General features: G+C 40.7%; 1 protein-coding gene across 1 annotated transcript in view; it reads right to left on the bottom strand.

Moving 5' to 3' along the window:
- Nucleotides 1-14,774, bottom strand: part of MAP3K15 (mitogen-activated protein kinase kinase kinase 15) — a 148,264-nt gene extending 133,490 nt beyond the window's left edge. The window contains exon 1 of the mRNA XM_069063468.1: nt 13,855-14,774. Within this exon, the coding sequence (XP_068919569.1) occupies nt 13,855-14,224 (370 nt within the window). The 5' untranslated portion in view covers nt 14,225-14,774. The remainder of the gene's footprint in view (nt 1-13,854) is intronic.
- Nucleotides 14,775-17,026: the final 2,252 nt, after the last annotated feature.

Below are 17,026 nucleotides of genomic sequence, written 5' to 3'. Positions count from 1 at the left end.
AAGCCCAAAAGATAATTTTTAGCTTAGTATCTAGAGCTAGATGAAGACTAGATCAGAGATCATTTAGCCCAACTTCCTAATTCTACAGATGAGTAAATAGAGACCCAGCAGCTAGGCAGCCCAGTGGATAGAGCTCTGGGCATGGAGTCAGGAAGACCTGAGTTCAAATTTGGCCTTAGGCATTTACTATCTGGGTGACCCTGGGCAAGTCACTTAACTCTGTTTGCCTTAATCCACTGGAGAAGGAAATGGCAAAGCATGCCAGTATATTTACCAAGAAAACCCATGGATAGTATGGCCCACAGGGTGATGAAGGGGCACAACTGAACAAGAATCATAACAAAACAGAGATCCCTTAAAGTTGGGACTTGCTTCTTTATTTTATATTTATTTAATATTTAATTTTTCCCCAGTTACATGTAAAAACAAATTTTTAACATTTGTTTCTAAAACTTTGAGTTCCAAGTTCTCTCCCTTCCTCCCTTCTCATCTCCCTCCTTGAGAAGGCAAGAAATTTCATATAGGTTATATATGTGTAATCATGTAAAATGCATCCATAATAGGTCATGTTGTGAAAGAAAATAATAGACAAAAACCTCAAGAAAAATAAAGTGAATAAAAAACAACTAAAGTTGCTTCGATCTGTATTCAGATACCATCAGCTCTTTCTCTGGAGATGGAGAGCATTTTTCATCTTAAGTCCTTCAGAGTTGTCATGGATCATTGTATTGATGAGAACAGCTGTCATTCACAGCGGATCTTCTTACAATATTGCTGTTACTTGTACGTAGTACATTTCACTTTGCATCAACTCATGTAAGTCTTTCTAGGTTTTTCTGAGAGCATTCTACTTGTCATTTCTTATAGTACAATAGTATTCCATATTAATTACATACCACAACTTGTTCAGTCAGTCCCCAATTGATGTGCATCCCCTCAATTTCTAATTCTTTACCCCCAGAAAAGAGCTGCTATAAACATCTTTGTACATATAAATCCTTTTCCTTTTTGTTTTTTATCTCTTTTGGGATACAGACCTAGTAGTGGTATTGCTATATTAAAGGGTATGCATGATTTTATAGCCCTTTGGGCAAAGTTCCAAATTGCTCTGTGGAATGGTTTAATTAATTCACAACTTCAACAGCAGTACATTAATGTCTCATTTTTCCCATATCTCCTCCACATTTTCATTTACCTTTTCTGTCCTATTATCTAATAGGTAGTACCTCAGAATTGTTTTAACTTGCATTTCTCCAATCAATAGTGAATTAGAATATTTTTTTTCATATGGCTATAGACATCTTTAATTACTTCATCTGAAAACTGGTTATCTTTTGATCATTTATCAATTAGGGAATGGTTCTTTTTTTTTTTTTTAAGCAATCAGGGTTAAGTAACTTGCTCAAGGTTACACGGCCAGTTATTTCTGGGTGTGGTGCTAAGTATCTACGCCCGGATTCAATCCCCAGGTCCTCCCAACACTGGAGCTGGTGCTCTTACTCTCTGTGCTACCTGGCCACCCCAATGGTTCTTATTTTTATAAATCTGACTGAGTTCTCTATATATTAGAGAAATGAGGCCTTTATCAGAGAAATTTGCTTCAAAAGTTTTTTTTTCACAGTTACCATTTCTAACTGAATTTCCCTCTATCCTATTTCCCCTACCCCCATTTATTCTGTTCTCTCCCTCCTTTTTCCCTATCCCTCCTCAAATCTTTCCCCAATCTGCTCTCCTTTCTATCTACCCTCTACCCCCCTCCTCCATTCTCTTATCCCCTTCCCCTTCTATTTTCCTGTAGGGCAAGATTGGTTTCTATACCTCTTTGCCTATTTATCTTATTTCCCTGTTACATGTAAAAAATTTTTTTACAATCATTTTTAAAACTTTGAGTTCCAAATTCCATCCCCACCAATCCTCATTGAGAAGGCAAGCAATTCAAAATTAGTCTAAGGAATCTGAAGACCTTCCCTGCTTTGAAAATATATTCTGCCCTTAATAGGCTGGATATGGTCCCATGGAGCCTGTGGGGGGAGGAGTTTGCTGAAGGTGGAGCAGAGCCCGAAGGAGAAGCTTGCTTAGGGGAGGCTTGTTTTTCAGGAAGGCCCACACCTTGGTACTTTGTAATTAGGCAGTGGGTCATGAGGGTTGTAATATTCTCTGACCCAGGAGAAGGCTATATATACCTCCGAGGTGAGGTTTTGTTTTGGGGCTCACTCATGGGTAGAGTTGTGTGATTTGGCCAGATGAGATTCTGGGCAACCATTGGGCCCCTCCACTTTGAAAAACCAGATGTTGGCATTTCTCTCCCTGGTGACTAACACTGTATGTATGTAATGGTCAGACAGCTAGAAGCCCTGTCTATTGGTCTACTGATTTGTGTTATTTTCTCTGTCTGTAATTTTGTCTGCTTGTAACTTCTGTTTGTATTTTCTCTGAATTTCAGGGTGCTGACTTTCCCTCCCTGAACCAGGTAAATGCTATATGTTTGTTTTAAGTAAGATTGTTAACCCCTTTTGAGTTGCTTTCCTTTAGAAAAGCAAATCAAAGAACCTGTGCTAGCAGCCATCCTGGTTATGCTAGGGTACTTGCTGTTACACACTCCAGTGTCTTTGCCAAGAAAACCCTTATTGGGGTCATGAAGAGGATGGAAACAATTGAACAACATCAATTTACTGATTATTTGCTCTGATTGTATTTGAGTAACACCACGGCTCTAGAAAACTCTCTGAGACTCTAAATTGTAAAGAAAGTACCAGCCTGCATTGTAAGAAAGTGTTTTCATCTTAACCAAGTCAACCAGGATGTGGAAGACCTGGGAAAAGATTTTTCTCTTTGTAGTATTAGGTCATTAGTTGCAGCTGCTGGTGGAGGAGACAGAAGCATTGCTCAGTAAATGCAACGCCCCAGGAGGTCAGGGCTAAGGCTTGGCTTTAGGGAGGACAGTCACCAGAAATCAGAGTGATATGATGGTGGGGAGTGGACTTGGGGGACAAGAGAAAAAATACTCAGTTCAAATTCTGCCTCTGGCACTTCAGAGGCAGCATGGTACTATGTGAAATGGCTCTCATGTCCAAGCACTTGGGTTTAAGTCTAATTTCTGACATTATTTGTGTGATCTTGGATAAGTCATTTGATTGCCTTGGGCCTCAGTTTCATTATTTGTAAAATGAAGGGATTGATCCTTACCACTTCCAGTGAGATAACCATACTTAACTTTATTCTCTATAGCCATCTTGCTGAGATGAAATTACCATCTCCCCCCTCCCCTTCTGGGACCATAATGACATCAACTCTCAGATTATTGTTGTTGTTGCTGGGTTATTCTCAGTCATGACCCCATTTGGGGTTTTCTTGACAAAGGTGCTGGAGTGATTTGTCATTTCATTCTCTAGCTCATTTTACAGATGAGGAAACTAAGGTGAATAGAGCTAAGTGTCTTGCTCAGGGTGACACTGCTACTGAGTTTCTGAGGCTGGATTTGAACTCAAGTCTTCTTGACTCCAGGCCCGGACCTCTATCCACTGAGCCACCTAGCTGCCCTTTGCTTTCAGAAGGGTGTGTCAATCTACTCCCCTATTGCCTTATTCCCCTACTCATGATCACTGTAATTTTTCAGATCAAAGTGCCCCTCCCAGATATCACTCCCCAAAATTCTTCTCCCCTTTTAGAATGTAAATTCTTTGAAGACAAGGACTATCTTTGCTTTTGAATTAGTTTGGTGCTTGACCCATAACAAGCAGTGTTTTTTCATTCATTCATCCTTAGTTAGATAATCATGAGTCTGTCATGTAACCCTTATCTTAGTAGTATCATCTATAACTCTTTATGGGGAAAGGTTGGAGACAGGAATGGCAATTTCATTGTTACGGGGAATTTCCAGTGAGGAAATGTCCACCCATGTTGATCTGCACCTGTGTTCTGCAGCTCCATGTCCTAGAAAGTTGTGTGGGGCATTGAGATATTAAATGGGCTGTCCAGGGTCACACAATCCACATAAGTCAGAGGCAAGACCACCCCTGAAGTCCAGCTCTCTACTCTACAACAAGATTCCTCCATCTGTAAACTAGGGATAACAATCCCTAATACTGACCTTACAGGATTATTGTGAAGATCAAATGAAATAATGCATGAAAGGCACTTTGGGAACTTGAAAGCACTATATCAATGTCAGCTATTATTTTTATTAGGTCTTGGCATAGTACCATTCCAAAACCAAAAAGCATGCTTCCCTGAGGGCTAAGGAGCGTACCATCCTTTCCCTGAAAATTGAGTGAAATAGAAATAAAGCAAAGGGAAGGAAGAAGGAATACTCTGTTAGGGCATAAGGAATTCGTTCACATCTCCAACCACCTATCATTGTGGCATAGTTCTGATAACAATATTTCCAAAAAATGATAAAAGGGGTAGTTTCAGAAAGTCTGGGAAGATTTATGTGAACTGATGCAGAGTAAAGTGAGCAGACCTGGGGGAACAATCTATACACGGCCAACAACATTAAAAAAAATTCCCTGAAAGACTTAGGAATCCAGGCTGAGGCAATGATCACCCATGTGTTCAGAAGATCATGATGAAAGTATGCTATCCATTTTCTTACAGATAACAGACCCAAGATACAGAATGTGACTGATTTTGTGATATGGACAATGCAAGGATTTGTTTTGCATGATTACATATATCCATTGTTGTTCAGTCACTTTTTCAGTCATGTCCGACCCTTTGTGGCTTCATTTGGGGTTTTCTTGGCAAAGATACTGGAGTGCTTTGCCATTTCCTTCTGCTCATTTTACAGATGAGGAAACTAAGGCAAACAGGGTAAACAACTTGCCCAGGGTCACATATCTAATAAGTGTCTGAGGCCTAATCCTGACTCCAGTTCCAGTGTTCTACCCACTGTGCCATCTAGCTGCCCCTTGCACAACTGTTACAATGGTTCTACTTTTATTTTATTTTTTCCATTATATTCGGGGCAGAAAGTGTGTGTGTGGGGGGGGAATGATTGTTAACTTAAAAATTAAATTCTAAAAATATTTCTCAAAACTGTCTCTTTTAGGGGAGGGAGGGAGGAAACTAATCCCTATCTCATCTGGATTGGAAGTACAGGTTGATCCTAATGCTGATATGTTCAGAAGCTTTAACCTGCTATTTTTATCTTTAACTTGGGCTGGTTCACCTCTTTTTAGCCTGGGGTCTCTCCACTTCCTGGGGCTCGCATATTAGTGCTATGCTACACAGAGGCCCAAATCACCTTCAGCCCTACTAGAATTCAAAGCCCCCAAACTCAAGTGGTCCCTTAATCTCAGCTTCTCCCAGTAGCCAGGATTACAGACAGGACATTACTGTGTTTGTATGGTGCTGTTTTAGTTATACCTAACCAATATTTACAGTACTCCCTCCATTGAAAAATGCATTCTTGGGTCCAACCAGTGAAAGTACAGATGTCTGTTCCCAAGAAAAAAAAAAACTTTTCTAAAGTTATTGAGAAAGACTCTAGGGATGTCTGTCCAGATGTAGGGGAATTCATAAGGCAGGTGCAGCCTAAAGATTAGTGCTTCAACCACAAGATCCATGAGCACAACTCCGTCCGGGTCTCTTGACCCTTTAAGATGCAGCAATGTAAAGTTATACTTATGATCCAACAACCAAGTACTCAGTCACCTAAATAGTAGAAACAGTGTCATCATAACAACCTTTCAATATAAGGAAGACCATTTGGGTAGGGAATAAGGATAGGTTTTTATTTTTTTGTCTTAGAGAACAAAACCAAGTTGATATATTTATATCATTCTTATCTTGTCAGGGTAATAACACACTGGGTCAGAAATCAATACATTATTCAACATAAAGTAAGGAAAAGATACTGGGCCTAAAAAGAAATGGAATAGGGGGCAGCTAGGTGGCACAGTGAGTAAAGCGCCAGCCCTGGAGTCGGGAGGACCCGACTTCGGTTCCGGCCTGACACACTTAACACCCACACAAAAATACTAGCTGTGTAACCTTGGGCAAATTACTTAACCCCAGCTGCCCTCCAAAAGGCAAAAAAAAAATGGAATATAGGAAGGCATTTTCCTTGTATATTGATGTTAGCCATATGTCCCATGTGGTTTGGTATCTATGTCATATTTAGAATCGAATGGGACCATAGAGGTTAATAGATTCCTTCCTCTACCTCCATACCACCTAGATTATTATAGTACTTAATAAAGTATATGATTCTTATAAAGGCACACAACCTTCACACATGGAAAGATATGCTACTAACCCACATAAAACAATAAGTACTATAGGCTATTTTTCTAGTAATATCAGTAGATTTGTATCAACCTATTTACCATTTCTTATCTAGTATTTCTTGGGACCAAAGGTACTGTTAGAAGAGGTAACTGGAGGGAAGGGGATAAAGAGAGTAACCTATGGCCCCCAAATAGGGCAAAGCTAACCAACTACAGGTAGACCAATATTGGGATCTTGTTCTTATCACTATAATACCTTATATTACTTACTGATTCACAACAATGGTTTCCCTATGTTAGCATGGTTTGATTTCAACTTTTTTAATTATGTCATCTAGATGAAGGAAAAACATGAAGAGCAAAATTTTGCTTAGAAAGAAAGCCAGAGAAAACCAAAACTCAATAGGTATACAAGAAGGCAAGTCATGCAAAAAGGTCATTAGTATCTATGCTGGAAGAAAGGAATGGTTTTGTCATCTGGGCAGTTAATGACTAACTTGAGTAGTTTGAAGCTTAGGGCAAAAGTTGGGGCCCCTCACTTAGATGACCATTAACCAACTGGAAAAGTAAAGGAAACTGTAGGAAAAATAACATCATCCATTATTCCTATAGCTTCCTACAGAGGTGAAAGGATCACACTTATTAGGCATGCTCACTCTCATTTCTGAAACATGAAGCTGGCACGAATCCACAGAGGGAAAGATTCCATTTCCAAGGTAACCACAATCCAAACACATATAAGGCTAACTAAAATCAACACTTCAAGGCCTGCAGAGACAGAAAGACAACCAATTCCAGCAAAAGGAGAGTTGATATAATATTAACAAAGGCTCCATCTGCCAAGAAGAAAAAGAAAGAGAAAAAGGGAAAGGGAAGGAAGAAAAGAAAAAAGAGAAAACTACTGTGTTTTGTGTCCACTGGAGCTATCAGGCAATCTAACCCTGAACTGCAGAAACCCACTCTGGAGTTCAAAAAGGCATGAATTACTGCAGATGGTGAAGTGTACAATAATAATTAATAATTTTCACTTACATAGTGCTTTAAGGTCTAAAAATGCCTTCTTCACAAATCAGTGAGGTAATAAAGAGGCTGCAATTTTTTCATACAGTAATTGTTACTAATCTAAATTTTAAAAAATGAAAAGAACCCTGGAGGGCTAATGAGCATGCTAAGAAGACCTCCAAAGTCAAATCTGCATCATAAATGACAAGGTCTCTGCCAGTAATATGACAGACTTGTAGAATTCAACTAAATCAGCTCCATGTCAACTCTGAATTTGAGACTATTAGCTTTAACGAGCCTCAAAAATGATCCAGGTAACATATATTAAGAAACTTTGTAATGAAGGCAGGCATCATTTTTTTTGAAGATATATCATAGTTCCTTTAACACAAAGCAATACCAAGAAACAGAAAGAAAAAAACTCCACTAAAAATATAGTCTTGGTTAGCCGAAGTAAGCAAGAAATGAGAAAGCTTAAAGTGTAAAAAATAAAAACAAAGCCAGATAACTCCAAAGAATTCATGTTTGACCCTGCAAAAGAATCTATTTATCTTCCCTGAATCATTTTCCAGAGCTAAAGTAGCAAATAGGTGGCTAGATGGTCCTGTGGATAGAGCATTGGGTCTGGAGTCTGGAAGACCAGAGTTCAAATATAGCCTTCGACACTTACTTCCTGAGTTCGAATCCAGTCTCAACACTTACTAACTGTGTGACCCTAGGCAAGTCACTTAACCTCTGTTTGCTTCAATTTCCTCATCTATAAAATGAACTGGAGAAGGAAATGGCAAACTACTCCAGTATCTTTGCCCAGAAAACACCAAAAGGGGCCACAAAGAATCGGGTACAACTGAAATGACTAAAACAACACAGAAGAAAACTCACCTTGGCTTCCTTTGCCTTGCCTGACTTCAGACCCTTAAATGAAGATGCCAATCATCAATGAAAAAGCCTTTACTCAAAATTTTTTTAAAAGCCTTTACTCCCCGCCCCCTTTAAAAGGCAAATAGCCAAGGCACTAGGCACTCAACAAATGAGATACTCGCAACTGTCTTTATTCTCTATTTTATTACATATGCAGAGAAAGTGTTTATTATATTGTTTTGCTACATTGTGTTGGGAGCTAAATATCAAAATGACAGTGCTTAGGGTGTAAATGGATTTGTGAACTCCTTGCAAAGTAACTCTGTGGACCATAGGCTGGAAATCCCTGAAGGAATCTAATCCTCTCACTCTACAAATGAGGAAACTGAGGCCCAGAGAGATTGTGTCTTTCCCAAGCAAAACTAAAAACTATTGACTACAAACCCGAAGCCTGTGAACATATATGCATGAATGTACATAGAATCCTAGAGTCTATAGAATATATATACACACACTCTGTTGCTTGCTGCCCAAAATACTTCATTATCTAGTTATTGTATTTTTGCTTTCCTTGGCTTTCTTCTCTTTTCAACAACAGCCATTGCCATGCTCTTCTTCTGACTGGAGTAATTTGTTCCTTATTTCATCTTTTAGTCTCATATACATAAATACGCATATGCTTATATATGTGTATATGTACATATGTATGTACAAAGATATATATACATATGTGTATATAATAGATTATGTGTTATATGTTATCATGCATGAATTACAGAAATATCATTTTGGTATTTAATGCCAACAAAATGTAACATGACTATGAACAAACACTTTTGTGGAAGAAATGTCTCAAACAAATGTTTTACTATTTTTCATTTTATGTGGATGCTGTATGACTAATGAAATACAAATTTGTTTGTAAGCATAACTGACTTCAGTGTTTTTTCATCAACTTTACTTTTCCCAGTAATCAAACATTTATGTAGTGCTTTAAAATTTCCAAAGCATTTTACCAAAATTACATTCATTTGAACCTCACCAAAAAAAGCAAATAAACAAACCCAACCTAGGAGGGTATTATATCGAAATTTTACAGATGAGGAATTAGGCTGAGACAGATTAAATGACTTGTCCATGGTCACATAGCTAGTAATTGTCAAGCAGTCATGATCAAACCCAGGCCTTCCTAACTACAAGTCCAACACTCTATCCAGTATACCATATACTGATTCTACTCATTCGATACCAATGGTACAACTGCTATGAAATTAGAGGTTATTAAAACAGAGCTCTGAAACTCAAAAAGGTTGGAAATCCCTGGACTAAATGATCTCTAAGGTCCTTCCAGAGTTAAATCTTCTGATTCTACTAATTACTGCTAACTACTTAAACCACTAACTACAGCCTGAAATCTTTTTTGCAACATCAGCAAATGATAAACTTCCTCAAAGATAAAATTCAACTTGTGTCAGACATTCCAGAACAGGTGAGGAAACATTTGTGACCCTAAAAAGATTTTTAAAACCTATTATAAATAATATTATTAATAATTTCTCATAAGGAAATTTAACTTGACACCTAGATATGCCCATATAGTTTGGCGCACCCAACCAAAGCAATCTATTTATGTATACTTAAAAAATATGAAAACTGGAAAAAGTATGATTTTCATTCCTTGAACTTTCCTTTCAAACTAGGCAATAGATTGTTGTTGTTTTTTTAATGTTCATATAAAAAAGAGAACAAATCAAAATATTTTAATACCCAGGGATGAGAAATGAGAGGCGATTAAAATTCATTTCCTTTGTTGAAGACACAGAGCTATATACTTCAAAATGTTCTTTAGTATGATTTAGGTAAGGCCAACCCAAAGTCAATAAAACTAGGTAAATTGTCCATCTCCTGAAAGCCCCTATTGAATCGGCAGTCCCAAAAGACAGAATTCCAAAAGCTTTGAATAATCAGATTAAAAACAAAGTAGCTCCCTAGATAGAGTGCTGGGCCTGGAGTCAGACCCAAAAGAAAAGCCCCCAGAGATTCCTCTCTGTTCCTCCAAGATCCCTCATAGGATGCAATGAGAAGGATGGAGAGAATCCAGGCTTGTAGCACTTCATGAAAAAAGCGACTGCACACGTAAAAGGAAATTTTCTCTTTCTCTCACACAGATACACACACTCATAACCAACAGGCAAAGGTTTTAGAAACTGCTGAAAGAGAGCCTCTGCAGTCACGGAGAAAGCATTGCCTCAGAAATTAGGAGATCTAGTACTGTCACTAACTTGCTTTTGTGATCAAAACTACATACGTTCTTTTCCCTCTGAGGATTTCAGTTTCTATCTCAGTAAAATGAGGCAGGGGGAATAGAGAAAATGTAAGCCCTCCCAAAATAAGGTTTGTTTCATTTTTTGTCTCTGTATCCCCAGTGCCTGGCACAATGTCTGACACATAGTAGGTGATTAATAAAAGCCTGCAGATTGGCTGATGGACAAGATCGTTAAGTCAGTCAACAAGCATTCATTAAGCACCTACAGTGTACCAGACACTGTGTCAAATACTAGATATCCCAATGTCAAAAACAGAAACAAAATTCCAGTCACTGCTCTCCAGGAGCTTGCAAGTCTAATGAGGATCAGGGTGTGCCTTGAGGTACAACATGCAAACAACTATGTACAAACTATATACATCATAAACTAGAGATAACACATAGAGGAAAGGCACCAAGTACTAAGGAGGAATCAACAAAGCCTTGTCATAGAAGGTAGAATTTTAGCTGGGCCTTGAGAGAAGCCAGGGAGGATCAGGAAGCAGGGATGAGGAGAGAGAATTCCTGGCTTGAGGGTCAGCCAGTGAAAATGCCCCAAACCAGGAGATGGTGGGCCCCTGCACAGATTCTACCAGCTCTAGCACTCAATGATTCTATGCCTATGATGCCAAGACAGCCATCTGATAACCCACAAATAATTTGATGGTCTTTGTTTATAGAAAAACTGAGATGAAACTAACTGAATTTAAGGAATCTGGAGAATTCTAGAGTTGGCTGGAGAATGGCTCAACAGGTTTGGAGAGGATAAAGATTGTGTTAAAGAGTGGTATTCCTAGGTCCAGGACTGTACTGTCAGGAGACTGTTTTTACCCAAGAGTCTAACTCACATTGTTTGAGAATTCCTGGCCCTCTTACTTTTCTGTAGAAAAGGCATTCTCTGGGGCAGCTGGGTAGCACAGTGAATAGAGCCCTGGAGTCAGGAGGACCTGAGTTCAAATGGCCTCAGACACTTGACACACTTACTAGCTGTGTGACTTTGGGCAAGTCACTTAATCCCAATTGCCTTGCCTTTCTCCTTCCAAAAAAAAGAAAAGGCAGTCTTTGCCAAAAATAGATCCAGTCCACTCTGTTGGGCTCATGGTGTTTTCACATCAACCTGTAAGGTTGGGTGTGATTTTGAGAGATGAGAAACTGATGCATAGCAAACTCAGAGAGCTGTAACTGTGATAATTCCCCCAACTACTGTCCAAACCTCCCAGGGACGGAGAACTTAAGACATAGTCCATTTAGCCTCCACACTTGTTAGGGTTATATCTCAGGAGCAACTGGGTCCTTCTAAATCTCTGCTAAAAGAAGATACAGTCTAATGGAGGCGACAACATGCAAACAACTATACACAAACAAGAAATATACAAAATAAATTGGAGATAACTTTTGTTATAGTTATCACTGATCATGTTTGGATTCAGTCGGATGCCCACAATGGTGCTTTCCCTACTTTCAGTAATGAGAGAGAATATGAAATCAATAACATGTGTCCACCCCCAACGAGAGAGAAGATGATCACGTACACTGGTAACAGATACTTTATGGGCTATGTTGGGAAAGAAGATTATATTGTAGCAGAGAGACAGTATGGTAGATAACAGCCTGAGCATCAAACTAAGAATTGAAAGCCGGGTTCTAGGCATCTAAGTGATGCTATGGATAGTGTTGGGCTTCTAGTGTTGGGCCTAGAGAGTTGTCAGAAAGACAAGTTCAAATTTGAACTCTGATACTTTTTGCCTGAACAAGTAACTTAACCTCTGTTTGCCCAGTTTCCTCTACCATAAAATTGGATTAATAACAGCACCTACCTCATAGAATTGTTGTGAGGATCAAATAAGATAATGTTTGTAAAGCACTTAGCACAGTACCTGGCACAGTGTGCAATAATTTTGCAGTTATATCTGACTCTGTGACCCCATTTGAAGTTTTCTTGGCAAAGATACTGGAATGGTTGCTATTTCCTTCTCCAGCTCATTTTACAGATGAGGAAACTGAGGCGAACAGGGTTAAGTGACTTGCTACGGGTCACATAGCTGTCAGAACTCAGGTCTTGCTAAATCCAGGCCCAGCCATCTATCCACTCTGTCACCTACCTGCCTATCACATCGAAAGCCCCATATAAATGTGTATTCCCTTCTCCTCCCTTCCCCACCTGGATCCAATACTGTCACTAATTAGCTGTGCAATCTAGAATAAATCACTTAATTTCTATGGGCCTCTAGTTTTTCATGTAGAAAAAAAAAATGAGGGGATTGTATTGGAGAATCTGCAAGATCCATTTCAGCCCTAGCATGGCATGGTTCTCCAGGTAAGAACAAGGCGTTCTTCCAATCACAAAGTGTGTGTATGTATGTGTATATATATATATATATATATATATATACACACATTGTGTGTGTGTATGCAGAGTGAGAGCAAGGGAGAAAGAGGAGTGAAACGAGACCTATGCATTTGATTATGTGTATAGGACTGGTTAACTCTTAAGTGGAGGATTTGTTTACATGTGTATCTAATATTTAAGAATATTAAATAGATGGGTATTAGTGGTATCAAGTCATCTATAAAAAGGAGATAATACTATCTTCCCTATACTTTATAATTTAGTAATAGTGGCTATCTAATGTCAAGTTAAGTCTTAACGTAACAGTGGAAATAAACAGCTAGCATTTATATTAGTGCTTTGAGGCTTGCAAAGCAGTTTATGTATATTGGCCTGGGTTTGCCACTCAATGTCATTAGGCAAGTTATATCTCAATAAAGCTCATTTGTAAAATGAGGTGACCTCTAGATCTCTTCCAGTTCTAAAAAGTATGACCTTTCTCACAAGGTAACTGTGAAGAATAAACAAAATAATGGATACTAAAGCTCTTGGAAAACTATAAAAGCTTTATCCAATTTTTAAAAATCCCTTAAATAGGAAGCATAGATCTTGTTAAAAATGATGCATGAGGCTTCTAAGCCTATTTGTCATGGTAGGGAAGGAAGGTAGAGCCCTTAAAGGTAAGAGAACCAGGATGTGTGCTGGGAAGGTTGAGAGTGGTCTTGGTGTAGGACAGGGAAACTGGTGTCAGGACCTAGATTACAGAGCTCTGCTACCTCCTACCTGTGTGACTTAGTAAAGGTCACCCACCTCTGTAAGCCTCAGTTTCCTCCTCTGTAAAATGACGTGGTTGGACTACAAAAGGGCACACTGTACTCTAGTGGAAAGAGTAATAGACTGAGGCCAGAAGACTAATTTAAATCCCACCTTTGCTGCCTACAAGTTGTGATCTCGGGCAATGTCACTTCACCCACTAAGGCCTCAGTTTCCTTATCTGTAAAATGAAGAGGTGGAGCCAGAAGACCCATAAGATCCATTCCAGCTTCAAATCCTTGGATCCAGAGTGGCTGGAAGCTATTCGGCACTACTGTGAGACCTAACTCTGGAGCTCCCCTCCTGCTTCTCACCTGCATCGTAGAAGGTGTCCAGCACTGCAGTCTCCCCGAAGTCCAGCTCCCCGAAGTTGACAGTGGCGAGGTGAGCCCCCTCTGTCTCACACGCCCGCTGGAGGCATTGCAGCGCCCCAGCCTCGGGGCTGCCCCCCGCCCCGCCCTTGGGGCTGTCATTCAGCACATAGACCGCCCGCAAGGAGCGCTGGCGGCCTCCCGACTGGCACCCACCACTGCCCTCCCCGCCCTCGGGGGCCACACCTGTCCCATCCAGCCCGTTTCCAGCCAGCTCCGCGGCATCTCCCCCAGGGTGGGGCTGCTGGAGTTGCTGTGGCTGTTCGGTCGCCCCAACAGCGGAAACACTGCTGCTCACTCCGCCGCTCTCCATGGGGTCTACCTGGACCTCCCTGTCCCACCGCCCTTATACGTACGTCCCAGGCAGGGGCAGAGACGGGCCACCAGAACCCGGGCTGAGGATTGAAAGGAAGAAAAGAGGAAGGTGACCCTGGGTGGAGGAGACCGGAGAGAAGAAAGGAGGAAGGTGGCCCGAGTGGAGACGGGATAGAAGGGAGTAAGGTGACCCAGGGCGTTAGGTGAGAATTGCAGGAGTCCGGCTTAGAAGCAGAGAGAAAAAAGAAAGAGAAATTCTAGAGCAAGACGAGGAAGGACTGACCCGGCCAGGCCAGGGTTGGCTGAGAACTGAGCTAGCAGCAAAGCCCTGAAGCAACAACAAGCTATTAAAACTTCTAGCCTGACACCTGCCCCGCTCCCTCCCTCTGGGCTTCAGCCAGATCGTGAGTGGGTGGAGAGTCTGACTGGGAGGACTGCGAGCCAAGGCTGGGAGCTGCAAGCTCTGCTCGGCCCCGCTCTCCTCTCCCCTCCCCTCCCTCGGGGCCAGCCCTTACTCTCTACCCCTGGCCTCAAGGACTGCGGCCGGCGGTCAATCAGTCCGTCCTCTTCGCAGTCCACCCACCTCCCCCTGAGCAGTCGCTTGATTTCTAAAAGTCCTAGTTGTCCTGGAGCAGGCGGGATTCCGGCGTGGGCAGCCTGCAGCTGCCCTCGCTGTCAGCTGGTAGCCAGCCCACGGACCTGACCCTGACCCCCGCGGGCAGTCCAAGCCTTCCCTGGCTGGTCAGCAGAGGGCGGTGCTGGCAGATTCCGGAGGAGAGAAGCGCCCGGGGCGCCAGACGCACACAGTGCTCTTTGGTCCCGGGGTGTCCTTTGTAGGTTGAGGTGCCAGAGGCTGGGGCTTGGGGCAGGATTGGTCTGCGACCAGGAGCCTTCCTCCCTCAGTCTTATCTGCTCTGAAGCCCACAAAAGCTGGACCCTATACGGAAAGAGGTTCAATGCATTCGTATTGCATCCGTAGCCCCTCTGGCCTCCTACCTGGCTTAGGTCATGATGACTCTCACTTTGGGTGCACTCGTTTTACCTTTTCCCCATCCCTACAAGCTACAATTCTTTCCAGAAGGACTTTGGATTGTCGGGGAAGTTGCAGTTGGCACATCCACGCTAGGAACTTGCCAAGTCCCCAGGAAATAAACTTAAACATTTTTTCATGAAGACGTTTTAAATTTTAAACATTAAGCCAAGATCCGGGTGATTAATGAAAACACCCCTCTGATTTTAGTATTCCCCCATAACCAGATGTCTGACTTTGACCACGACCTTGGAAAGGGTACTCTGACCCTAAGCCTCCGAATGGTCTTGCTCATTCATCTAACATACTAAAATAGACCTTACTACACAACCTCATCAAGTCCCACCAAACCAGAATAATCATTATAATGAACTTTTGTGCACGTGTAGTAGGATTTCAGTTTAAATACTTAGAGATAGTATAGTGGAAACACTCAGCTGACTATCCTCTCGATTGGCAGACAGAAGCAGTGCACATTTTTTTTAAAGAAAATGAACATTTCAGTTTCCCATTAGGTTTTAATGATGACATGCAAAGCAAAATCAGAAACCTGAGAAAAACATTTTATGCCAATATAAAGCACCAGTGTGGAAACTGACAGGCATAATTCAGGCAGAGGAGAAATTATGGGCTTTGTCTTTCCCAAACCAAAGTGTGTCCTTAAAGAGAAAACACAGATGTGTTCAATTAATTGAAAATGTAATGCAAAGGCTTAGTGTAAGTTAATTTTAAAAAGTAGAGGAAATGAGAAAATTGAAAAAGTTAGATGAACCTTAATAAAGCATCTTTTCCCATATGATGTTATAATAGGACACAAAATTTTTCTTTGCAATGTGTGATAATTTTTTTAAGAACCTGTTCATTTTGCTGTTATCTCAATGAGTGCTATGGATTTGAAAGAAAAATAATGCTTGTTCCAAAATAATTTGTCATTAATCAAAGAAGTAAAGCCTGGGTGCTTTCACCAGCACCCATTTCAGTCTTTCCTAATAGTTTTTTCTTTTAACTCTCATCTAGAGACCTGCTGTCCAAGTATAATGAAACAGTACATTATGAAATTTTGCTTGAATAATTTCCTCCTCTTAAAACAAATCCTGCTGAGTAGAGATAAAGCAGGACTTAGGCTACTGAAAACACTGTTCCCTCTACTTGTCTGTTACATAGAGTACTTTCCTTTCCAATTTGCATTCAGCAATTTGTACACCTGAAAAGTGTTACAGCCCTGCACACATGCCCCAGCTGATAGCAAAAATTCCACATATGTTTAGTTGTTCAATTGAACTATTCATTATTCATTACCATTATCAAGTGCAAATCCTATGGACTAATTTTATTGTAACATAGATAGAAGTTGACCATCAAAGGACCGCATGGCAAACAGGCAACACTTATTAAATATTTGTTAAACTCTATGGACCAGACACTGTGCTAGGCCCTGGTGATACAAATATAAGCAAAAAAAAAAAGTCCATGGCCTCAAGGAGTTTACATTCTAATGGAGGAAGACCGTACAAAAAAGGGAACTGAAAATGGGGGGAAAGAGAATAGGAAAATATCACTGTTTGGCCTTGGTGGCAAAATCCAAGGGAGTCAGAATTACAGCTGAAAAAAGAATAAAGCTTGGCCAGCCTGGCCCTATCTCTAAAATAGAGGCCTCCAGAAGGAACTCACCAACAGGAGAAGGGAAGGGGGACCAGCATGACATCTTCATTTAAAAATTATCCAAAAAAGTATTTTTTCTCTTCTCCCTCTATACCACTTCACTTGGTG

This window comes from Petaurus breviceps, unplaced genomic scaffold (genome assembly GCF_028583685.1).
Source record: "Petaurus breviceps papuanus isolate PSGF00001 unplaced genomic scaffold, PetGlider_PUasm1.0 90574, whole genome shotgun sequence".
Lineage (NCBI taxonomy): Eukaryota > Metazoa > Chordata > Mammalia > Diprotodontia > Petauridae > Petaurus > Petaurus breviceps.
The sequence above is the reverse complement of the archived record's forward strand: the minus strand, read 5'-3'. Positions and strand labels throughout refer to the sequence as shown.